This window comes from Macrosteles quadrilineatus, unplaced genomic scaffold (genome assembly GCF_028750875.1).
Source record: "Macrosteles quadrilineatus isolate MER2022 unplaced genomic scaffold, UCM_ALF_1.0 Scaffold_1__1_contigs__length_201487025, whole genome shotgun sequence".
Taxonomy (NCBI): domain Eukaryota; kingdom Metazoa; phylum Arthropoda; class Insecta; order Hemiptera; family Cicadellidae; genus Macrosteles; species Macrosteles quadrilineatus.
This window is the reverse complement of record NW_026542594.1, coordinates 37,965,090-37,991,450: the sequence shown is the minus strand read 5'-3', so window position 1 is coordinate 37,991,450 and position 26,361 is coordinate 37,965,090. Positions and strand designations below refer to the sequence as shown.

At 34.9% G+C, this 26,361-nt stretch overlaps 2 protein-coding genes across 5 annotated transcripts in view; one reads left to right on the top strand and one right to left on the bottom strand.

The window, feature by feature from the left end:
• Positions 1-10,601, bottom strand: part of LOC128982767 (wolframin) — a 166,899-nt gene extending 156,298 nt beyond the window's left edge. Inside the window, exon 1 of the mRNA XM_054401727.1 lies at positions 10,487-10,601. Within this exon, the coding sequence (XP_054257702.1) occupies positions 10,487-10,547 (61 nt within the window). The 5' untranslated portion in view covers positions 10,548-10,601. The remainder of the gene's footprint in view (positions 1-10,486) is intronic.
• The window catches only part of LOC128982769 (uncharacterized), a 72,565-nt gene that overhangs the window by 27,707 nt on the left and 18,497 nt on the right, over positions 1-26,361 (top strand). For 2 of the 4 annotated variants that reach the window (XM_054401733.1, XM_054401732.1), the window contains exon 2: positions 19,841-19,889. The gene's annotated coding sequence lies outside the window, so the exon portion shown is untranslated. Of the gene's footprint in view, positions 1-19,601; positions 19,745-19,826; positions 19,890-26,361 lie in introns of those variants that run through there. The other 2 variants (XM_054401730.1, XM_054401731.1) reach the window with 2 other exon arrangements.

The window sequence follows — 26,361 nt, the reverse complement described above, 5'->3', positions numbered from 1 at the left end:
ACTAAAATACAAAAGACTAAGAGACAATACAGGGGTAGACTTTCGTATCTGTTGTCAAAAACAACCGAATGAAAATATCGATCGTTATAGCCTATGTTCATTCAGTTGTTTTTGACAACAGATACGGAAGTGTACCCCAATTCAGTTTAAAAGGAAAATGGATTTCAAATAGGCTAGGCTATTTCTTTTATAATACCGGTAAATTGTAACCTGGTTGAGGTAGAATATGTTAGGCCTAGGCTAGCCTAAATTAAGTTAACTTATTCTTGATGGCAAATTTACATAAACTTAAGTTAGTGACTGACGTAAAATATAACCCACATAACTTAGTAATATTTCAAAATTAGCCTAACAAGGTATTACAACACAGTATGGTATTCCATTTGCCTTGTAAACCAGTAAGTTAGTCCTACTTACTAGCCTATATATTGAACACTATTTTCATCCGGAAGTTGCCCTTTGAAGCTAAATAAACTACTGGTTCAGTAAGAACTAAGCAAGCCGCCTAACTTAGTAGCTTACGCCTAGGCCTAATTAGTATGCAGAAAAATACTTCCTCTAAAACAGATTGCCTATTTTGAGGTTTCAGATTTATCTATTTATACTTAAGTTAAGGCATTAGGAATGATAAGTTGGCCAATTTAATTTGTACAGTAGCTTAACTTAGGTCTAGGTAAGGCCAAGGCCTAAAATACGTCTATGTTACTAGGTATAGTGACTTATACTTACATCCTCCAAGGATCAAAACGTGAAAAGATGTTCGGTGTAGGTTATGCCAATACCCAGTCACAAAAATAACAACTCTAAACTAACAGTGACACACACTAAACAAAATATCAACACACTTAAGTTAACTGATTTGAGGTTATGTCTTGTTCTTGAATCTTGATACTCTTGTTGCTTCCTTAGTTTATTTTCACTGTGTAGCCTACTCAACAAGTTAGTTGTCATAAGTTAGGCTAGGTACATTTTACATAAATCGTGTACTTTCCCTCAAAATGGGCAATTTGTTGGTTAATAAATAAATAAATCCACACCGTGAGTAAACTGGCCACCACTGGTCGCGCGACGGATTTTGTAATTTGTTTTGTATTGTAATGTTTTGTTTTGTTTTGTTTGCTGACTGAGTTAGGTTAGAATTAAGTTGGTGTTTTGTCTTCAGTCTTCCTCTCTTCCTTTCATACGAATGGGCCAAGTCAAGCTCAGATACTTAACACATTTTTAGAATTATATTACACTTAAAAAAATTTAAATTTACGTTTGGTTTTGGTTTAATTTACTAGTAAAAATAAAATGATAAGGCCAATCGTTAAGAGTTTGACTTTTTTATTAATAAACAAAACTTTTAAAAAAGCTGTGTTTCCTATTCACTCTTCTTGAAATGTGTAGTAAGCCTAGATTCAGAAAAATATCAGATGTTCCAACAACTCCCCCCCCCCCTCGAAAAGTCAAAATCCATCATCAATTAATTAAAAATTACAGTGTTCAGTGTTCCTTCCTATTATTAATTATTTTGAGATAATTGACCTCCGACCTCCATGTTACAAATGTAGGCTGGGAACTAATTCTTTACTCTAAAAAATTTAAAAAGTTAAATCTAAAAATTTTTAAAACTAGTACCTATATTTGGAAATTTTCAAAGAGAAAATCAAATTTTTAACATTAAGAATATTTAGATAATATTCTAAATTTGATGTTATTTGACTTTGATATTTTGAAGATACAATAAATATTCAAAGTTTGACATTGTTTGACTTTGACATTTTGAACATTAAATGAATATCAAATAAATATCAAATTTTTGATTTGACATAGTTTGATATATTGAACGTTTATTTGATATCAAATAAATATTCTGTGCTATGTGGGTACATATTCAACCAGAAAAGGTAATGAATTGGCGTTCAACAGACATAATTTATCGGTTTATGAAAAAATTCCATCTTATAGTGGTGTTAAATATTTCAATAGCTTACCTGACAATATAAAAAATATAAATAATTTTAATTCATTTAAAAAACATTTGAAATTATTTCTCACCAACAGACCCTTGTATAAATTAGAAGATTTTTTCCAACTTCCTGAAATTAGATTTTTTTATAATAACAATATTCTTTGTAAGTAGTCTTAAGTTTAATATTGTGTTTTTATAACTGACTCCATTCTGTACAAAATGTGCAATATGAATAAAGTTATTTTGATTGATTGATTGATTGATTGATAAGCTAGGCTGCCCTATAATTTGTCACTCATCCTCTGTAGGCCTAAAGCTACCTCCCTATATTTTATTTGGGTTAGGATTAGTACTTTTTTGAGAGAGTGTCATTATGTACTGAACACACCTAGATGATATAGGGTATTAGTGATTCATGAAGTTATTCATTTATAAAAAGCAACCTTACCGAGTTACCTCAATGATGTACCCAGTATTTAATACAAAAATTAAAGCTTATGCCTATGTATATAAGTTTTAAAACTGAGTAGAATAAGGCACGTATAGTCTAGATTAGGCATTGATTAGTGTTAATAAACTAAACATGGATGAACCACTAACCCAGTTGTTCAGGCTAGGCTAGACTGAGTCCTGAAAGCATCCATCTCAAAACGGCCAAAACTTAAGGAACATATCCTAGAGTTTATTATTTTAAACTTTATTTTTCTGAAATAGATAGCTAATCTGTCCAGTGCAATCATCTTACACTGCTAATAGCAACACTCAAACATAGTTAGGTAAGCTAGTGGTAGGTTACAACTAATTATTATCCCTGTGACCGATTCAGTGATTCAGTGTAACATCTGACATCAGTCAGAATTAGACGACATTATTGACAACGACACGACCGACAACCAACGAAAAGAGTAATTTAGTGATGATAATTATTATTAAAATCATTAAAAATTTAAAAAATTAAATATATCGCTTGTTTATATTAGCAAAATTATTAAATAAACAGTAATAAAGCTGAGGATGATGTAAGAATAGTTTTTTAATGGATTAGAAACTCATTACTCTGGAAAGTTTTATAATGTAATACAAATTCTTATACATCAAACGATTTAATGAACTGGAGCAAAGTCGAGTCGTCCTCTTTCTCTCTGTTTTAAGTTGACAAAATTGTATGTCAGAAGGAGACATACACATCGTACAACAGTTACCTCGGAAAGTGCTTCAAGAGCTTTCTGCACATGCGCAAGCTGAGGTGCCCGTGGGTACAGAACGTCGAGTTATGTCTTAAAATGTAAACAAATGACAATAATGGCGGAATGTTTTCTCATAAGGCCCATGTTAAATTTTCAAAAGTTTGTACTCATATTATGGCGAAAATAGATTTTTCCTAGCTATACCACTGGTCTAGATTTTATTTTTTACCCAGAACTTAGTTATTCCGTAAATAGCCTATAAACGTTTTTGTTAGAGGCGATTCCCAGATCGAAGTAACAATTATTCAAACTTTAATCGTATTATATATAGGATATAACAGATAACAGAGATATATCACATAAAAATGAGACCGGTCCCGTTTTTATTTTGAGATAAATCATAAAATTTAACAAGACCAGTCACACTGTATTTATCACATACAACGGAACAAAACAAAGCATGTGTGCACGGGACAACGGTTACAGCGATACTGAGGGGGGTGAGGGGAGGAAGCAGCACAGTTGCCAAGACCGGTTTTGGGACAGGAACACAAAAATGGCAGGAATTTTTCATATTGCAATATTTGAAAGATTAGGTGCAAACAACAGAGGGTTAAGAAATATTTATCAACCAATATCAATTATTTAAGATAGACACACTACTATGTGCATATTTTAACCCAAATATGAGTGAAGGATGAGTGGCACGATCTTGTAGTCTTGTTAGTGACTAAGGCCGACATATTCCTTATACACAGCTGTTAATTTTTTTTTTTTTTTTTTTTATTTCATACGGAAACACCATTATTACAATGATATACAATGGCAGATTGCACTGTTTTGCATGACAATATAATACCAATAACAAAAAGATTGGAAAAAATAGCATTATACAATAACAACAAGAATAACAACAACAAACATGACGAGAATCAACAAGAACAAGAACAATGAGGTGAAAGTTTAACAGGTACTTATGCAGATGCAAGATTTGACTTTGGCAACAGATTAATTTAACATGGTAGAGCCCATACTTATCAGGTAATTTAACATGGATATAATTAACAGCCCATACAGCTAATGGCAACTAAGGGACCTACTGGAATCCGAACCACATTTTTGCCTTGGTACTGCTTGTGATTTTTTTTTACAGAGGGCCAGGCTTACAAGTAACCATGGGATTGCATCGCAGCTGGAACAGCTTATTGTGCACCCTCATTCACAGGTCCTCATTCTCCATCAAATCCCAGGTCCTTTGTGAACCATGAGATCCTTTTGACTATGGTAACCTGTTCTTCCCTTTGATCTCCAGTGGATAGGCCAAGGGATCTCATATGCAGACCTTGTAGGGCTGGGCACATAAATATCACGTGGAAGGCTGTCCCTTCCTCCTCTCCACATTTCCTACATAAGAGGCTTTCAACTTGAATTCCCATCTTGTGTAGATGTCCGCAGAATAACCAATGGCCGCTGATGAAGCCAACAACCCTCCGCAGGGTCTTCCTATTCAGGCCAAGGGCATCTGCCGCTATCGCACCAGTAGGTGTCTGCAGCATTCTCTTTGAGTGTATGTTGCCTTCTGTTCTTTCCCAGCTCCTTTGATGTTCTATGCCCATCCACTGGTGAACAGCTCTCCGTGCTCTGTTGTAAGCAATACCACACATCGGCTCTGGACCCATGAGCGGGCTTTCAGCACCTTTGTTTGCCCACTTGTCAGCTCCCTCATTGCCAACGATACCTTTGTGTCCTGGAACACAACTAAGGATAACCTTGTTCTCTCTTAGGGCTTTCATGGCCTGATGACAGTCCCATACAGCCTTAGAGGTAAAGTCAAAACTGTCAAGTGCTATTAGTGCCGCTTTGCTGTCCGAGTTCAGCTAATTTGAACTAAGCAGCAACAAAAAAACTGTGATACGAAATGAGAACTGTCAAAGTTTAAGTTGGATTGTTTACAGATATGTTTACTTTTCATTAATGAATAATTTGTGATATTTTGCGAATTTTATATAATTTATTTTTCTCTGTTGTTAAGGTGAATTGGTAGATGTGTAATACTATAATATACCGTAAATTTAAAGAAGCAAAAATTGTATCAAACTGAGTCCTCCCCCAATAAAACGCAAAGCTTGAGTATAACTGCAATAAGCATTTTATACTTATATGCCAACCCCGTACGAAGAACGGGTACTCTGCTAGTTTTGTATATTTTATCAAGACAATTCACTTTTAAAGACTAACTCTTCAGATAAGTGTTGCCTGAATTTTGGAACAAAATGGTAACTTATTCACGTTATTTCTCTACATATCTTGAAATAATTTGTTTGGTTGCTTGGATAAGATATATTAGGAATTTCCAATTGAAGAAAGAACTTTGATCATTAGGAGATATAGCCTAACTGTGCAAGAATTAGATAGCGCTGAGTTATGACTTTTGAAAACTGTGCTATGTGAAATGTTTGTTGATGGTGTTAAGAACAAATCTCTCTCTGTGCTATATCCTTTAGTGGTGATAATGGGTTAAAACGGTTGAAAACCAAAGTCAGTGACAAAGAAGATAAGTTAGTTTTGGTTTTAAATTCCCTATTGTGTTGGGCTTAGCCCCAAAGCATCAAGTTGTTGAAGCTTTGATAATGGATTAGGCCTATCACAATAACAATATTGTCAAAGGGGGGGAGGGGCATTCAAATATTAGGTTATTGAACAATTTAAGAGAGAAGTTAATACTTGGAGGTAGGAGATCAATAAGATCAATTTATGTACAAATGTGTTGTGTGCAAGAAAAAAAGAGGTAAAAGCTTTGAGGCGATTCTCATGGGGCTTCCTGCTCGTGTGCGTAAACACAGCCACCTCTAATACAAGACCGCGGCGAGCGAAACGTGGCAACGTCGCATCCGTGTCTTGATGCGCGGTCGTCTTACCATTACAGTGAATGGAAAAGTCGCGTACCGACTTAAATAATCGCGTTTCTACTACCCTTAATCATTAGTAATGACATTGAGCTTGTTACTACAGCATGTCAGATAGATGTGATGTGAATGGATGCAAGAATAATTACGAAAGCTCAATTAAAAATGAATAATACATACAGTGTTCTAAGATTCTAAGCAATCCACCGCATCAGCAACAATGGCTTCCTGCCATTCTTCGGTCAAATTAGACATCATAAAACAATTCTCGTTTTTGTGTGAAACATTTTCACAAATATGAACTTAGATTTGAAAAAAAAATTTAAGAATAAGAAATTGATTCGTGTAAATATAGACGCGAGAAGTGATTTTTAGGTGAGAATGCCGTACTATTTCCTTATTTATTTGTCTATCTTATTGATAAAAGCTGCTGTTAAGTGATTAAAATAACTTAAATTAATAGCACTCCAAAGAAATAAACCAGTGTTTCTGTTAAGTAGGCATACTAGTCAAAAATATGTAGCCTACTGCATCATCTAACAAACAATAAAAGCATCAGTCTCCGACTCCAGTCTGAATGTTGATGTGAAAAAAATTCTATTAATATTGTGGAAAGCCATAATGGAGGCTTGGATTCTGAAATCGTTTAAAAAATGGCAAACTTTTTACTTAGTAACTATTCGAAGAAATCAATTATTTAGTAGGCCTAAGTATGCCTTCAAAATGAAAATTTCAAATTTTGCTGTCGCTAACTTATGATTTCCTCAGGTGGACTAAAACACAATATTCCTATTGAAAATTGAAAATTAATTTTATTTGAACAAATTGTTAGATGCTAGTCTCAACAAATCCCAAAGTCTCTAGAAATATATTGAAGTGGCAATAAGTAAGTCCTACTACTGTTTTACCATTCTTGGTATAGTAGTTATATTTTGTAAAATTTAAGCCCTGTCTGTCTAGCAGTTTTTACTATGTTCAATAACAGACATAATACAGACACTATGAGATTGTTATTTAATAGTATAGATTATCAAATTAACAAAGTAAATATGTAAAGTCCACCTATTTCCACATTCATCGTACTTACAATATGATAAATGCAACCAAAAACATTATGTTTGTATCTTTAGTTTTAGACATATTGTGGTATGTTGCAATTTTTCCCTAAATAAACAACCTAGATTCTAATTTGTCTATTTTACCATACCCTAAAATCCACTAAAATATGTAATTTTTTAAATACTTTCATTCATTGATACAGAGCAGCAATACTCTCATTGGTGTTTATAGCCTAGCACGGGTGCCGGACCCAGGCGGCGGATGAGTGCGGCGTTGCCAGTTCGAACGTCGCGGCCTTGTATTAGAGGTGGCTGTGGCGTAAATCAACAGTTTTTGAGGTGACAGGTGTGAATATTGCAGGGCTTTTATTCCTGACAAATAACGAAGAGGCCAGGATATGTTTGTTTACTGTTCCAATTATAGAGCAGTATACCTTGAACTTGTAGCTTATCCTTCAACACAAGCTTTTCTTTAAGCATTTAGGCGATTTTTAGCAAGATGAGGAAGACCTAAAACTGTATATAAAATATTGCCGGTTCAAGTCACCCCTGCAAGTATGCGATTTCAATGTAATACTTGCTTATTAAAGTCAATGTAATTAGGCTTTTTAAAGGAGTGATTTGAGTCCATCTTTTTCTTCTAAATCTTTTGATATTTTTGACATATTTTTAGCACAATTATTACTGAAGTTATTAATAAAATTATAAACCAAAACGCGGGGTTTGTTAGTAGGCCTAAAGCTATAAAGAAATCTGTAAAAAAAATATTGGACCAAAAACAGTATTACTTAGGCCTACCTTAAGTACCAATGGCGTAACAGATTTTTTTGGGCCCCCCTGCAAACTTATTTTTCGGGCCCCCTCCCATGAGTTATTTTAGACCACCGATACAACAAACTCAATCACCCTCCCCCCTCACTCCCTGTGTTTTTTTGATCACCGATACAATGATCAAACAGTAGTTTTTATCATAAATTGAGTAGTAAATAAATTATGGGTAATGTTTCATAAAAGGACGTGTTAAGTATTTCAGTCATGGTTTGATGATAAAGTTACATATCACTAGATCATTATATCAATATCAGTGGTTGTAGGGCCTAAGTAAATAGTTTTAAAATAAAATAAAGGTACCTTATTTTTTAATCCGTATCATAATGTTTTATATAGGCCTAAAGGACGTTTGATACTTAATTTATAACACCTTTTATAAATGATTTATTTGGTTAGTTTTTATCAATTGTTATAAACTAATACACAAAAAGTTGGTTAGCTATAAAAATTACGTAGGTACCTACTTTTATCAAAGGCTAAAATATTACATTTTGTTTTTTATCTTTGTGTGGATTTCAATCGTTGACCAACATAACATATGTCTTTTGCATTGATGAATTAATTGTGAGGTAAAACAAGAAAAAGGCTAACACACAAAGTCAGTAGATTAGCACAATATTGTATTTAACAAAACACAATTAATATTATAGGGAAAAACTAAAATGTAAAATAATTATTTGCTTATAGAAAATTGTAAATAATATACTTTAAAAATTGATAACTTCTTAGACCTAATTAGCTTAACTTACAATTTACAAATAGGAACCATTCAAAATGTTCTTCACTTGAATTTGCTCCCTTACTGAATTTTGTGAAGCAAACGCTTTTATGACCACTATAAAATCAATCGATCTTGATGCTTTACTCTTTATATTAGTATACTTAGCCCACTAAGCTTTTCTTGAGACATGGTAATTCGAAGGTAGTGTTAAATCAACTTTAACCTCGAAAACGACCTTTCAGCTGATTTTTGCATTTACGGGCAATGTTAAAAACATGGTGTATTCTGTGGTGCATAGTCCTACAATCTGGAACGCTGCAAGCGACAGAATAGTAGGTAGTTAATTAACAAAAGTTCACAAATTACTTTTACTAATATATTTCTAAAGATTTCTGCTTTCAAGTTCCTTTGAAAAGTGAGCATTTAGTGAGAAAAATCTAAAGTGAAATCCTCGTTATATTCAGCAGCTAGTTCTGTTGATTTAACACTTAACTGTTCGTCTGTAGACAACGATAAAAACTCTGGGATGAGAACAGAAAACATACTAAATTTACTTACATTGTTCATCTCCTCAAATATTTGAGTCATTTGATTTAGGTAGTACAGAATCTAAAGTTCTATGAAACACAACTGTTTTGAAATAAGGATCCGATAGGCGTTCGTCCTCTGCTAGTTCAACGAACTGTTTTAAAATGTTGTTAACCTTAAGTTAAATGTTGAATTTGTTACCTTAGTTCATTTTCACTGAATAGGCTATGCCTAACATAATTAAACGATGGCAACATATTAACAACATTAAGGTTATTACTTGTTTAGTACAATTAAGTTAACTTATTAAATGATTAATAATCAAATTCAATAAGAATGAACTCCAATTATTCAGCTCCACTAGTTTCCCGGGCCTGTCTGCTCGCCGGTTTCCGCTCACCGGGGTTCACGGGCCCACTCGGCTCCCGGGCCCCCCGCATTGGGGGCCCTTCTGTTACGCCACTGTTAAGTACGTAACATAAACTAAGTTAGAAGAGTGGTGTGTTCAAACAAAATAATAAGTTAACCAAAATTTTAATTACCGGTACTTATTTTAAACTTTCTTCTTCTTAGTGAAATGTCGCAATTTTTCACGTTGTTGCAGTTATACTTGAAAAAGAGGTATAAATTTAAAAAATGTTTCTTTCTAAAAAATTTAAGAACTGCCAGCTTTAAAGTAAGTTAAATAAATTGTTCATTATATACACTAACTTATATACAGGGCTTCTTAAACACATTTATTCATTGGGCTGCACTTTACTTTAGGTCCTACACTCATTCGAATGAAAATATCGATTATTCGATTGTTTCATTCGATATAAGTTATCGGTTGGTTAGTTAGGTTAGGTTAACCTTACCTAACTACCCAAACGATATATCAAATGACACAATCGATTAATCGATATGTCGATCGATATTTTCATTCGAATGAGTGTAGGACCTAAAGTAAAGTGCAGCCACTCCACTGTTGTATCAAGTCACCCAGACAGGAAAATTATGTTGAGTTTTGATAAGACAAGTTTTATGACAATTCTATCATAGATAAGAGATAAAGCTATGTTTGACAATAGCAGCCAATAATTCACTTTGATGAGTTCTAGCCTAAAATCGATTTAAACTTACAATGTTAAACAATTACAAGAGGTTATGTTTTGTAGCATCACTAACACAAGATAACCTCTTGGTTTCACGAAGATGTAACAAAAACAGGGTTAACCACCCTGACACATAAACAAACAGAGCACGTATATTATCAAGTTATTAAATAATTTTGTCTAAAAGTTAACTCGTAGATTACTTACTGTATATTGTCCATTGTTTTCTGCCAGTTGTTTTGACAGGTACAGGGAATACGCCCGCCATTACGACGTTAGTTGCAGGGTTCAGGGTTGTGGACTGTGGACTGTGGTGTTGTGGACTGACTGTCGGACTGTGGTTGTTGTTGGTCCTGGCCCAGTCCAGTTCCAGTTCCAGTTTTGCCAATTCCCCCACCCAACCTGAAGAAAATACCCACTTTTAGCAAAAATTACCCACATTTCCTTACAAAGTGAAGTGACTATTCGCACGTCAAAATGACGCCACAACCCATTCTCGTTGCAGTTCCAGTGTTCCAGTATTACTAGGTGGCGTTCGCAGAAGCATCCACAAAATTGAGCGGAGTCATCAATGGTTCATATTATATTGTTTTTGTCATACTGCAGTGAAAACAGTCGTCATTGATGCATGCGTTGCGGGTCTAAAGTAGCATTTTTACTCTTTAGGGAATAAAATTCGTTTTTAGCCTCTATGGAGTAAAACTCAGCTGTTGTCAACTCAGTTGTAAATTTCTATTGTAAACGATTGAATACGTATCGAATTATGTATCGATTCGTGCTTCATAATCATTTTAACCTACAGTCTACAGTCTCTTCCCATAGCATTTTAGCATTGCAGATACATTAATCCATTCCCACACTCAACACTGCCCACCTTTACTACTTCCTTCACCACCCCCTACGTCGTGGACCTGTTTCCGTCTCTTACCATAGCATTTTAGGATTGCAGATACATTAATGTAATTGCCAAAGACAGTTCCCACACTCTGCACTGCAAGCCTTACTAATTCCTTCACCATTTAATTCCTACGTAATAGACATGTTTCCTTCCCTTCTCACAGCATTTAAGTATTAGATACATTTATCTAACTGCCCAAACGGTTCCCTCACTCTGCACTGCCAGCCTTTACTACTTCCTACGTCGTGGGGGATGTTTCCTTCCCTTCTCATAGCATTTTATGATTGAAGATACATTAATCTAACTGCCACAGACGGTTCTCAACATGTGTTTATACCTACTTCCTAAGCCACTTCCTACATCGTGGACCTGTTTTCATCACTTTCCATAGCATTTTAGGAATTTAGATACGTTAATCTAATTGCCACAAACATTGCCCACACTCCGCACTATTAGCCTTTACTACTTCTTTCACAATTTTCTATGTCATGGGCATGCTTCCATCCCTTATCATAGCATTTCAGCATTGCAGATACATTAATCTAACTGCTACAAACAGTTTCCAGTTCCCAAACTCCACACTGCTCACCTTACTACTTCCTTCACCTCTTCTTACGTCGCAGACATGTTTCCCTCTCTTCCCGTAGAATTTTAAGATTGTAGATACCAAGATACCATAATCTAATCGTCATAAACAGTTCCCACACTCCGAAAAACTCGCCTTTACTGCTTTTTTCATCACTTCCTACGTCACGGACCTGTTTTCCTCCCTTCCCATAGCATTTTAGGATTGCAAATACCTTAATCTAATGGTCATAAACAAATCCCATACCCCGAACAGCTCGCCTTTACTACTTCCTTCACCACTTCCCCCGTCGCGGACCTGTTTCCTTCCCTTCCAATAGCATTTTAGGATTGCAGATACCTTAATCTAATTGTCATAAACAGTTCCCACACTCCGGACAGCTCACCTTGACTACTTCCTTCACCACTTCCTACGTCACGGACCTGTTTTCGTCCCTTCCCATAGAATTTTAGGAATGCAGATACCTTAATCTAATCGTCATAAACAGTTCCCACACTCCAGGCAGCTCGTCTTGACTACTTCCTTCACCACTTCCTACGTCACGGACCCGTTTTCCTCCCTTCCCATAGAATTTTAGGAATGCAGATACCTACCTAAATCTAATCGTCTTAAACAGTTTCCACACTCTAGACTGCTCACCTTGACTACTTCCTTCGCCACTTCCTACGTCACTGACCTCAAGCTAGTGTCGTCACTTGATTATATTTGATCCATACCACCGTTTATGTTCTAATATCTGTGGAATAATGCTATCAGCTATTCTACTGCATTCAAAATTCAACAGCTGATCATATGTCTTTGTTTATGTGTCAAATACTGATTCCATAAGGATTACATTGAAACTTTTGAGACCCAGTGGGGCGGATTCCTGAGAGGCTTTTTTAACGCCGTATAGATGTTGGCACTCACCGATATGGTCTTTATCACCATGCAAAATTTGAAAACGATTGATTCAGCCGTCTAGGAGGAGTTTGCGTATTACGAAATGCATAAAAGTCGATGTATAAGAGCTTCGCTCGCTCCGCTCAACAAAATAATGCAAAGGGAACAGTTACTTTTTTCCACAATTCTATTGGCTCTCGAACACCATCACCGCAACGATAAGGTGATACGACATCGACTTCGGTGGTCTGGTGGATAGCGTGCCGGACTGATAATCTGATGGTGACGTGTTCGAATCTCGCTGGTCATTTTAATTTTTTGTCTAATATTTTTCATTATCAGCAAGTTTGGTTGGTTTGGTGAGGTTATGACAGTTTAATTTTATTATTATGTGAGAAATAATAATAATTTTTAATACACGGCATGGCGGGAAATACCGGAGAGGTTAATATGCATTTTAGGGTTTGCACGCGATTTTTGATTTTTTTTTCCATTCTACTCGAAATTTAACGCTGATTCCGAAAATGACGTTCTTTTTCCGCGGAAACTACCATAACGCGGAAAAACGACAAAAACGATCAAAAACCTTTTTTTATCAAAACACGTCATGTGGGTACTCACGAAAGATTTTCACGAAAATGTGATACTACCAGCAATAACTTCAACTCACTAGGGGGCAGGTGGGAATTCGGGGTTTTGGGTGGGTGAGACATCTAACGTGGTTTATCATCGGAAAGTTAGGTGGGAGAAAGGGTAATTTAATGTGTAATGGGTAATTTAACGGGAAATAATGGGTAATTAGTCGGGAGGATTACCGTATGGGAAATTTGTTTGGCAGTACCAACCTATTCATTGGTTGTTGTAGCACTGTCATGTTGCTTGTTAGGTTAGGTTAGGTTAGGATAGGATAGGTTAAGTTAGGTTAGGTTAGGTTAGGATAGGTTAGGTTAAGTTAGGTTAGGATATGTTAGGTTAAGTTAGGTTAAGTTAGGCTAGGTTTGGTTAGGTTAGGATGGGTTAGGTTAAGTTAGGTTTGGTTAGGTTAGGTCAGGTTAGGTTAGGATAGGTTAGGTTAGGTTAAGTTAGGTTTGGTTAGGTTTGGTTAGGTTAAGTTAGGTTTGGTTAGGTTTGGTTAGGTTAGGTTAGGTTAGGTTACTTTATGCTTAGTATCATCCCTTTTACCTGAAGTAGAGAAAATACCTTTAATACTTTGGTGGTTAGAGCTCTGCAGCTGCTCTGAAGAAGGCGTGGACTCTGTCCTTTCCAGGGTATGCTTTCTTAAAGAGAAACTCCGCCAAATACCCGTCAAAGTGTTCGGTTTTTACGCCGTACTTTGGAATCCTTGCTCTTTGCTTTTCTCCAACCACGCTCAACTGAATTTGTGTGGGCGCCAGTAGTCGGGTCAACAAAGTTTCTCGAGTGATTGACCGTGAGGTGGTTGGTTGAAGTGGTACTGCGAGATGGTAGCATACGCTCGCCAGCTGTCAGTGACTATTGTCGTTCCGGGTAAAACCCACCGTCGAATTAGCCTGATCAAGGTGCGGGCAGTTCTGTCTTTAACAGGCACCAAAAAACACTTGTTTGATCCCCGCTGCTGGCCTCCTAAAACCCACTGCCCTTTAAGGATACGGCCTCTATTGTATTTTCTTTTACCAAAAAGTGCCTCATCAATTTCTACCACGCAACCCGGGCCACCCAACTGAGTACTTATTCTATCGAGACGTGGTACACGTACACTTCTCTCATAAAACTGTACCAATCTACAACAGTGTGGTGTTGGACTCCTAAGTTTCTGACCAAAAATGGTTGTCTAGGCGGATCGAAAAATAAAAAGTGGACAATCAATTGAAAAAATGATAATGGTTTTAAATTTGTCTTAGCAAAAAAACTTTCAACTCTGCCGGACCCCTTCCAGCCGCAAGGGGCTTTCTTTTGCTTTCTTAAGAAAACTCTTGTCTGGCAATAAAAACTAAAATTTTGATCAATGTGCACTATGTTTTTGCACTTTGGACACTGAATAGCTTCTTGAATTAATCCATGATCAAAAAAACCAGCTATATCACCATGCTGGAAACCCCAAAAGTCAAAATACTTCCACTCACAACCCGCACAAATTTCGTTCATTAAAATAAGAAAAGATTTTAGACTTTAAAAACTGACCAAGACACAATTAATTTCATTCAGGAAATTAAACTGTTCAATTAAAACATAAACAATTATAATAAAACAATGACCAGCTGATCAGCTGGTATTTTAACACAGACAAAAGTTGGAGCAAAAATCCAAAATACCGTCGCAGATTTTCGTGAAAATCTCGCTTATTTGACGTCGGATCCGAATATGCATATTCGTGATCTGCATAATATTCCGGTTAATTTGAGTACCCACATGACGTGTTTTGATAAAAAATAGTTTTTGGTCGTTTTTCCGCGTTATGGTCGTTTTCCGCGGAAAAAGAACGTCATTTTCGGAATCAGCGTTAAATTTAGAGTAGAATGAAAAAAATCAAAAATCGAATGCAAACCCTAAAATGCATATTTACCAAAAAATCAAAATTGAATTTGAGGCATTTATATAGTTGTATTTTATGAGCATAACTATGTTTTCGATTAATAAACATAGACATATTTAGTAAACATTAGATTTTTTCATTATCATCAAGTCTGGTTAGTTTGGTTAGGTTATGACATTTTAATTTTATTATTAAAAAATTAATTTTATAATTTATCTTAATTTTATAACTAACTATTACGTCATGGATCTACGGACCATCAATGTGAAGTTTAGAACAGTCTCATTTCATAATCAGTATTTAACAAGGGCGGTCCCAGGCGGGGTCAGGGGGGTCGTGACCCCCCCCCAAATATTTTATATATAGCTAGATAAACAATTATACCAGGGAATCTTTAATAATTTTTATTGAAAATCGTTCTACCATATTGAAATTCATTGTAGTCTTTACACTTGTGGCGAACGAATGGACTAATTACAAACTCTAACCCAAACCTCGGGATCGTTCGAGTCCACTGAGCTAAAATTATAACTGGAGGTAGCACGGCCATGACAGAAGTCTGTCAAAAGCATGTCGCTGATTTTGTTAGGTTGGTATAGCAGTTGGTTTTCTTATCATAGCAATAACATGGCTTCTTATAACTAGGTTGGTATAGCAGTGAGTTTTCTTGGCATAGAAATAACATGGCTTCTTATGACACCCGCCTCACGCAAACATAGCGGCTGGCGACACGCATCTTTGACATTCAGTGCTACCTCCAGTTAGAATTATAGCTCAAGTGTTCGAGTCTAAATTTTATTTTTTGTATGTTATGAAAAGTAGGGAAGATCGGCAGACGACGGACGCTTTCAGCCTATAGCGCCTAGTTTTCCCCTTTCCAGGAACTGATGAGAACCTCTTTAGAGAAGGAGTGGGGGGCGTGACGTCATTCTGCTCTTGAGGGAACACCATTACCGTAACGAGACGATATGATTCCATCAGTGTTCGTGGAAGGAGCCTTGGTTCGTGGCGTAGTTGATAGCGTCTCGGACTTGTGATCTGGAAGTCCCCAGTTCGAATCCCGCCGGCGACACTAACTTTTTGTCCAAGCTTTTGCTTAGAATGCGAATACTTCTTAACTACTTAACTGTACATACTGTATTTTGTTAGAATTTGGTGCATTTATAATTTTATCTATGAACAGAACTATTTTTTTTTAAATTAGGAAACCTTCATTTGATTTTTATCTTATATCTTTTTTATATTATCAGCAAGTTTGGTTGGTTGAGTTGGGTTATGACGGTTTAATTTTATAATTAAAAATTTTAAATTTAATTTAATAATTAAAAAGTTAATTTTCTATCTAAAATATTATAAAATAAATTTAAAGATTTTCTTAAATCGACGTGAGGGGCTCTCCCACAATCCCCCACTCCTTCGCAGAAAAGGTTCTCATCAGTTTCTGGAAGGGGAAAATGAGATGCTATGCTTTCAGCCATATACGGCAAACGGCAGTGTCCGACGCTGGCGTTCGACTTTCGGCCGAATTTGAATTTGATTGAAGAAATTCGTTTTGTTTCACAACATGTAATGCAACCTGTACTATATTTAAGCACGATTGTGGACAGTAAAACATATTCTTAAAAGTACTGTTTAGTATTATTAACCAAACCCTTTTATCTTATGTGTGATGATATGAATTTTAAAACATATACAGTATAACAATGACACTCAAAACACTGTTTACTACTAATCGTGTGTTTACAGCATTATACAAATACTCATATTGTCAAAGGAACACGACTAACAATTGGATTTGTTAATTTATTATTAAATTTTTGCTATTGAAAAATACTTCCTAGGTTTAGTATTTATGACCTTATCAATTATTTGATCTGGGCCTTAATATTTGAAATTTCTCATTAATTACTGAACAAAGCAGATAATACACGATTTCTTGTTACATTTAAACAAAGGAGGATTACCAGTCCCTGTTCCTGCATCTATAGTCTACATTTTATATTTTAATTTATGGTAACATTGTATGTAAATATTTTACCTAGAAGGTGGTAATACAGTATTTAGTTATGTGTTACCTGTATTAAAAATGTATTTAATATAACTATTGGTTGTACTCAAAACGTTTCTGGGAGTACCGTAAACGAAAAGATCAGCGGAACCAGGGAGGACGGCCCGCGGCGCGATTTATAAAGAACCTCTTTGCGTTACTAATTACTCCATTACACACGACTAGAAAATTTTATTTGAAATTGCATTAGCTACAATTTTGTCGCTTGAAGTTTGCTTCTGACCAAAAAATTAAAATAATCCTCGCTTAGTAACTTTTTCATGTCAAGGTGTGATATTTGTTTAATATTTTTAGTTGTTAAAATTCGAATTACGATTTAAATAAGATTATATTTATACTGTCAGATTCTGCAGTTAATGCAGATTCCGAATATATAACTTTAACTGCAGTCAACCTTTTGTATGAACGGCCAGGAGCGTATTAACAACCGCGTGCACGGCTTGAGGAACTGACATATCTGCGTTGGGTCCCCCATAGTGGTGGAGGAAGGTTACCGAAACGGCGCGCTTTTTATCCCACATCTCCTATCTACCCGGTGTTCCAGATCGACCCCAAGCAGAGAAGTGTCACCTTAACCTTCCATTTAATGAAATCCATCAAATCTTTATAATCCCGAATCCTACTTTTAATTAACAAAAACAACATGCACCACGATATACCACATCTATGTTTCTTACTAACAAAAATCTATTCACCATTGAATTATCTGGAAAATAAAATTGTGTTTACTAATGGATAACCACAGAGAACATTGAAGTCTCATTGGCAAAAATTCCCAGACCACCTTTTCGACAAGGAAAAAAAAGAGCTTTGGTACTGGTGAGCAGATTTTCCCATCCTTGTTAGTCAGTCGTGACGTCACGTTGATTCGATCGATTCGGGAAGTCGATGTAGTTCTAAATATCGTCTATCGATATTTGATCGTTATTCGCGTCGAATTCGTTAACATAACATCATGGTTGATGGTTATGGTTGTAGGTTGTTATTAATGTAGGTTTAGGTTGTTTCTCTACAATCTATGAATATGAAGTATGATTGTGATAGTCACAGTAGAAAACGCTTTTAAACTAAAGTTATAGAACGGTCTGTAAATTAAATTTACCGCTCATATGCAAATCTAATTGTATTATCGGTAATAAGGAGCTTATAACCAAGTTGGACTTGGCTTGTGACCAAGTAAAAGATAAACAAGAACTTGAAGCTATTATAGTATTATACAGGTTATGGCCAAAATCCTGCTTACAAGCACGCCTGCAAACAAATTTGCTATACGTAGATACTTCGGTTTCTTGCAATTTTAATAGAAAATTGGTCGTATGTATTAACAAAGTGTAATTTCGATTCCACTTGATCACCATCATTATTATCTTCTGTTGCCTCCATTTAAAATCCTCTAATAGGCCTAGGCCTAAGTTAATACTTAAGTCATATAATTATAAAAATGTATAATTTAAGTTAAACTAGGCCTGGGCCTATCCAGAAAACAACTTCTCGTAAGTTAAGTACGGGTATAAATTAAAAATTAAACTAGTGAGTTATATCTGAAAACACGATTAACAACTTTTCTTTCGTTACGCTTGTCGACATTACATGCAATCCAACCAAACAAAAACAAAGAAAGAACCAAAGAACGAGAATCTAGAGTCCTGAACCTAACCAAGCAAGATTCGAGAAAGAAGATGGAAGCGTTTCGTTTCAGCGATTCTCAAGTAAAGTAAATTAGGGGTATTCGATATCGACTATTGACTTGTGGAGCTATGCGATACCAGTACGATAACTGCATCGCATCAACGATGACGTCACGACTGACTAACAAGGATGGGAAAATCTGCCCACCTTTGGTACTGGTAGAAGAAAACAATGGCATGGCGGAGGTGGGGCACACGGAAGATTTCTCAGGTGCCGTTTGATGTCACTAGCGGCTGATGTAACTAAGAACTGCTGCGTCTGAAGAAACAGACAGTTTTATAATTTTTCTATTATTATTAAACTGCCATAACCTAACCAAACGTGCTGATAATGAAAAAATCGAATGAAGGTTTACTAATCTAAAAAATAGTTTTGTTCATAAAATAAAATATTATAAATGCCTAAAATTCAATTTTATAATTTTTTAATTATAAAACTAAACTGTCATAACCTAACAAAACCAACCAAACTTGCTGATATGAAAAAAATTGTTGACAAAAAGTAAGTGCTACCAGCGGGATTCGAAGTTCGAACCCGGTACATTCGGATTTTCAGCCCGACACGCTATTCACTACACCACCGAGGCCGATGGCTCAGAACTGTATCGTTGCGGTAATGGTGTTCCATCAAAGTGACGTCAAACGGCACCTGAGAAATCTTCCTTGTGCCGTTTTGGGCATGGCGGGAAACGCGGGAAATATCGGAGAGAAGAGAACTATAAACAAAGAACTGAAGTAGCCTAACTTAACATAACCATAACCTCAGAAGAGTAATAAAACTAAATATCTAAAGACAAGAAGAGTCAACAAACAAGAGAAAGAGCGAAAGAGGTCTAGATTTTCTGTATTCTAGAATGAAGTTCTTTCTTGTGCTTTAACTTAAAAAACAAACTTATACTTGTACTAAGTTAAGCTATTTTATTTCAGGTCAGGACTCAGGAGTTAAAACTACTGCTACTGCCGGCTGTTCCTGTTGGTAAGTAGGCCTATTCATGAATATAATAGAAGAACGTGTAAGATAGATACTGTACACAGTTAAGTTAGTGTAGGCCTATATTGAATCTTGCTTTAGTATTAGGAACAGGCTTTGTATTACGTTTATATTTGGTTAAGTCGGCCTGCATTATTGTAAAAAATTGTTTCTAGGATATAAGTGCGGTTCTAGGAATTCTTCAGAGCTAAGGGAACACCCGAATCAGCGAATACTGTGTTATTTGCCACCAAGTGATATTTGCCACCACTCTAGGATTTGTGTCATTTGCCACCACTGAATACCTGGCAGGGTGAGTCATCAGCCCTAACCCCTTTCCCCCTCCCTCAAACATTTATCCAGCTGTATTGTGAACACAAAAATCTGTGGAATATGTTTAACCAAGATTAGGTATCGAAGTCGTGATGTGAGGAGTGAATAGTCGAAGAGATGGATATTGCCAAAGTTCACTGTAAAGGATTTACCTTTACTAAAAAAAACGTTTAGTAGATAACATCACATAGGCCTACATCTGGTATTATTTTTGAAATAGATGTTTTCAAAACACGGTTCATCATCGACAGCATTCTTGAATCTGTCCCTGAAGCTAAATTTGCTAGTGCACTAACTTAGTGTTAAGTTATCTCTCTTTTCAGCTTGGCTAGTAGAGCCAGGGAACGCGTAGAGCTTTGCGCATAAAAAGTGTCATTGCAGGTAATAATTGGGATAAACATACAAATTTATCAAACTGATCTTCAGTCTAAACCGCTTTATATTCTTACGGATCATTAGCATAAAGCTCTTTATTCTAATTATTGTCCACAACTCCCCTAAGTTCTTGTTATTCATCCAATCTCATATACGTATCCGTTTCTCTTTCTTTCTTCGTCAACTCATGAGTAGGCCTACTTATTTCCAAAGGTTCTTGACACAAAACTTTAGATATCGAACACACTGCTTTTTTAGAGTGCCATTTAAAAACTGTTTTAATGACATCTTAAATAAATATTACAGGAATACAGGGTGATCAAATTAACTGTAGGCCTACCACACTAATTGCTATCTCAGACATTAGGCCTAACTTATTTATGGCTTTAGAGAAAACATTAAATAAATAGGAAACTTCAACAATATTCTTGTGACATACAAAAATATGAATTCCACTTTTTCAAAAATCACCACTATTTTCCAATATGAAGGTTAATTTTAAAATTTATTGTTTGAAAAATTATATTTTATGATGATTTTAGAACCAATATAAACTAGCTGTGTACCCGTTCTACGCACCGGGATCTTATAGTAGCCTATTCAGTTGAAACCTTCTTATATACAGTATAAAGAACAGCAGTTGGTTTGCATATTTTCAGATATGCTAGCCAAACTATTACACATAACTTCATTTTATGTTGTTTGTTGTTGTTCCGGATCGGTATGACAATCAATAAAAGGTTAAATAACCTGTGTCCGTCGGTCAATCCTAATGTATCCTATTAAAGGAGATGCATTTCAGCGAAATTAAATCGCCATCATCAGTCCTAATATAAGGTCTTGAGCTTCCCTATTAGGTGCGCTTGGAGTTTTTTAAACACATACACAAACTGTACACTTATACACATGATGAATAAAACATAAATACACGGTAGGCTTACTTTTATTTTTACTATGGACATATAGACACAAGTCGGTCGTGTGCTGAGTCTTGACTGAAAACGCTCATTTAAAAAAATGTAAGTTTCCCAGCCATATACAACACTGATTCATGGTCTTTTCCCCGGTTATCAAAACTCAAGAACAATTTTATATAAAAAGAATCTCTATTTTCATTTACAGTTACCCTACAAATTATTGCACTCTTGTCATTAATTAAATCCGTGATGTAAGGAAAAACTTTTTTAATCTGACTTGGTTTGGATTTGCTTTCAAAACGTGATCGGAATTGGTTACCGTACGGTATTTGTAAACAACATTCAATGTAAACATATCAGTGACAGCTAGAAGAAATAATCTTGATTCGAACAGCTGTTCATTATTTCATAGATGAATATGTGATAAACATTGGGAGAAAACTTTACAAAAAATTGCACAAAATTGGGTTTTTAAACGTCCGTAATTTTATTTACAAATTGGTGACGCCATATTTTAATGGCTAAAGACAATCTCGCCAATCCAGTGAATACATTAAAATGATTTGGAACTTGATAGGTACTCTCGTTTTACAGGAGAAGGCCGCGTAAAATGGCTCTTGGGCCGTGACAGACAGGAAGACAGACAGAAATTTAGATGAGACTTGTTCCGGTTTCTTTAATGTATAAAGAAATGTTCGGCTTTAAATATGTATAAAACGTAAAAATAACCTAAAAGTTTATGATCCTGAGCAATGTACAGACAAAACTCCAATTTTATTTATATAGATGACTAGAAGTCATACCTGTCCTTCGTACGGGGTTGGCATATAAGTATAAAATGATTATTCCAGTTATACTCAAGCTTTGCGTTTGCACTAGGGGAGGCCACAGTTTGATAAAATTTCCTTCTTTAAATTTACAGTATACTATAGTATGACACATCTACAATAGTCATAATGTTCTACCACTTCACCTAAACAATTGATAAAAACAAATTATAAATTGCTAAATATCACTAATTATTCATGAAATAAAAAAAAAAACATAACTGTAAACAATCCTACTTTGACAGTGCTCATTGCTTATCACAGTTTTTTACTACTGCTCAGTTCAAATTAGCTGTTTTCATAAATGCAAAAAAATAATAGTGCTGCACCCTGTTGGTAAATATTATAACTTTTTAATGCTTTTGCAAATCATAGAACCAACTTTTTCTGTTGAAACAGCTGACTAAATTCTTTAATTCTCATGAATACTCATAAGGTTAACACGGGGAACTACAGAGCCACTGGGGCGGAGCCCGAAAGGATTTTTGAGATAAGAATATGCCTAGGGCCTATATGTTATTCGGGAATGTAACCTATCATCATGCCAAATTTCAGCCCAATCCGTCCAGTGGTTAATGCGTGATTGAGCTTCAAACAAACAAACACACAAACTTTCACGTTTATAATATTAGTAAGATTAAAACGTTTTTAGTAGTTGCATTTTCTATAAAGCTACTTTTTAGGAGTTGAAGCGTGTTACATTTGGAAAAGAGTAGCTTTTTGTGAACATTCTGCATGATGTAGCTCATAGAAAAAATACGATTGGTTATAAAATACAGGGATATTCCAAAAAAATTTGAACTCCCATTTTTTGTGGCTTTTTTAATTTTGAAAATACTTAATGGAATAATTTAACCAAAAAGCCACTTTTTCCTAAATATCTCATAAGAAATTTTTAAGTAAAGTGCGATATTAAAAATATCTGCCATTAAATAAAGGAATTCATATTAGTATGTCACTAGCAACAGTGCCCGTTGTGGTTAAATACAACGGTCTCTAGTAAAATAATGGTTATGAAATACGTAGGCCTACACCACTTTACTCACTAATATTAATGGTACAGATTAAGCACATAACATTAGAATCACACACTTAACATAAGGAACACACTTTAAACGAAAATGCAATTTGTTTACAACAACATATAATCAAAGAAAAATCGATAACAAAGGTAAACCAATTATCGCCATCAATAAAAATTATTGTTTTTTTGTTTTTTTCTATTCCGAGTCGGGTTAGCTCTTCTACCCGTACAATTTCATAATATTGTCCTTAAACTAAAGGTATGGACGCAGCACAGATTTGCCATCAAGCATCGGCATTCTTTTTGACTTATATTTCGAGCCATTCACAAAACTGCCTCCCTGTAAATTCCTTATGGGAGTTAAATTTGTTTTTTTTTTCGAATTTGTTTGGCTCTTCTACCCGCCCGATTTTGATAATTTTGGTCTTAAAATAAAGCTATGCAAGCACATATACAAATCCATTCATCAGGCACCATCAGGCACATCAGGCATCATCATTAATAATTTATCTAATGTATTACTTGACAAAAGAATTTAAATTTGATTTTTTTCACTTCAATTAAAGATGTATTTTAGCAGTTATAATTACATTACCCTATATGTTTTGGTCTAAAAACCTTAATTGAAATACCAGCTTTCATTTGAGCTATTGATTATTAAGATCGGACTATCACACTGCTGAATCACGAATCAACAATAATTACGATCGTTTTAGTAGGCCTACTTATCTGCAATCAATGATACATAACTCAATTTTTATTTATGTTGTTTCATAAGTCTTGGTCTTAAAATACTTCAAAAGCTTTCACTTGAGATATTGATAGTTTTAATCAGTAAAGTTTAAGATAGGCCTACTGTATCGCTCAATCAGAAAATACAATTTTGATCATATCTTGGATATGGAATTTAGTTTGAGATATATTTACTTAATTCTAATTACGTTATTCTATTTTTATTTTGACCTAGGAACCTTCAGTGAAATACCAGCTTCCATTTGATTTATTGATTATTAGGATCGGACGTACATAAAACAATCACGAACAACACAAATTGTTCAAAAAATGGAGTTATATATCATCGATTTATAGTCAAACGATCTTGCTTGCAACCTGATCAGTAACTGTCGGTTTTGACGGGTTTCACCTATTAAATCTTAAAAAATCAAACTTTTCATAATTATTTGCAAATCTACACAAATTAGGCTTTCCAATGACCTATTAATTAATAAAATTGGTTCAGTAGAACTGTAGATTTAATTGTACAGAGTTTTTAATTCAGTATTTTCTCGCCACTATAATTTGGGAGGTTGCTTAATGTTTTTGCAAATAACTTTGAAATGGTGAAGAAATCGACCAAAGTGGAAGGTGATATTCTGAAAGAGAATAAAATGTCCTACAAATTACTATTACTCAATAAATGTAAATGAAAATACTCAATAAATGCAGCCTAAAGTTGGCTACAAATATAAACTTGGAAAAAAAGAGTTTTAAATGTATTTTTGTTTATTTATATTTTTTTCACCTCAAATATCAAATAAAATCAAATTTTCATAATTATTTGCAAATCTACACAAATTAGGCTTTCCAACAACTCATTAAGTAACAAAATCGGTACGGTAGAAGTCTAGATTTAGTTGTACAAAGTTTAACAAAAATATATCTAATTCAGTATTTTCTCACCACTATAAATTTGGAGATCACTTAGCTTATTGCCAATAACTTTTAAATGGAGGGAAAATCAACCAAAGTGAATGTGATATACTGAAATAACATAAAATTTACTACAAATAACTACTATGTTTATGTATTTCTTGAAAATACTTAGTAAAGGCAGCCAAAAGCTGGCTACAAATAGAATCTTGAAAATAGAAACTTGAAAAAAGCAGTTTTTAATGTTTTTTTCTTATTTTTACTTTTTCACCACAAATATTTCATAAAATCACAATTTTATAATTATTTGCAAATCTACATGAGTTAGGCTTTCCAATTACCCATTAATTAACAAAATCGGTCCGGTAGAAGTCTAGATTTAGTTGTACAAAGTCTAACAAAAATATCCCAAACTCAATATTTTCTCATTACTATAAATTCGGAGGTTGCTTAGCTTTTTTGAAAATAACTTTTAAATGGCGAGGAAATCGACCAAAGTGGAAGGTGATATTCTGAAAGAGAATAAAATTTCCTACAAATTGATACCATGCACTTCTTGGAAATACTAAAAAAAGGCAGCCAAAAGTCACACCCAAATAAAAAGTGTGAAAAACACTGTTTTCAATGTATTTCTGATGGAAAACATGTTTTTTTTATGTTTCACCATAAATCATAACAAAAACAAACTTTCATAATTATTTGCAAGTCTACACGACTTAAGCTTTCCAACAACCCAATAATTAATAAAATCGATCCAGTAGAACTCTAGATTTAGTTGTACAAAGATTTTTAAAACTGAATTATATATAGAACTAGCTGTTGTACCCGTGCTTTGCAACGGGAAGAGGACACAAAATAGAGACATTTTAATCTTTATCTCTTGTATATAATAGTTACACATCCGCCAACGCTTTTAGAAACAAAATTCAACTGTTATGGCCTTAATGGAAACGTTTAAGTTATGAATTTTAAATCTGGTAAGTTGTGGATACCACCATTTTGGTTTTGATTATTAGCGAATTTCCCTATAGGGAAGTAGCTATTACCGTAGGTGGCACGGTAAGACCTAGACCCGGGACCGATTTACTTTTTCATTTTGATGTCCCCAGAGGCCAAAAACACCATTCGTTCAAATTTTTATACATGTATATATATATATACGTCCGTGAACGCGATAACTTGAGTAATTTTTGTCCTATTTTGATGAAATTTGGTTAAAATGTGTAAAGCGGGATAAACTTGAATGAGTTCGCGAACCAGCATGATCGGACCATGGGAACGAGGCTTTACGGGGGGTTTTATGGGGTAAAAATTGGTTTTTCTCACTTTTGACCCTTAAAACACAAAATTTT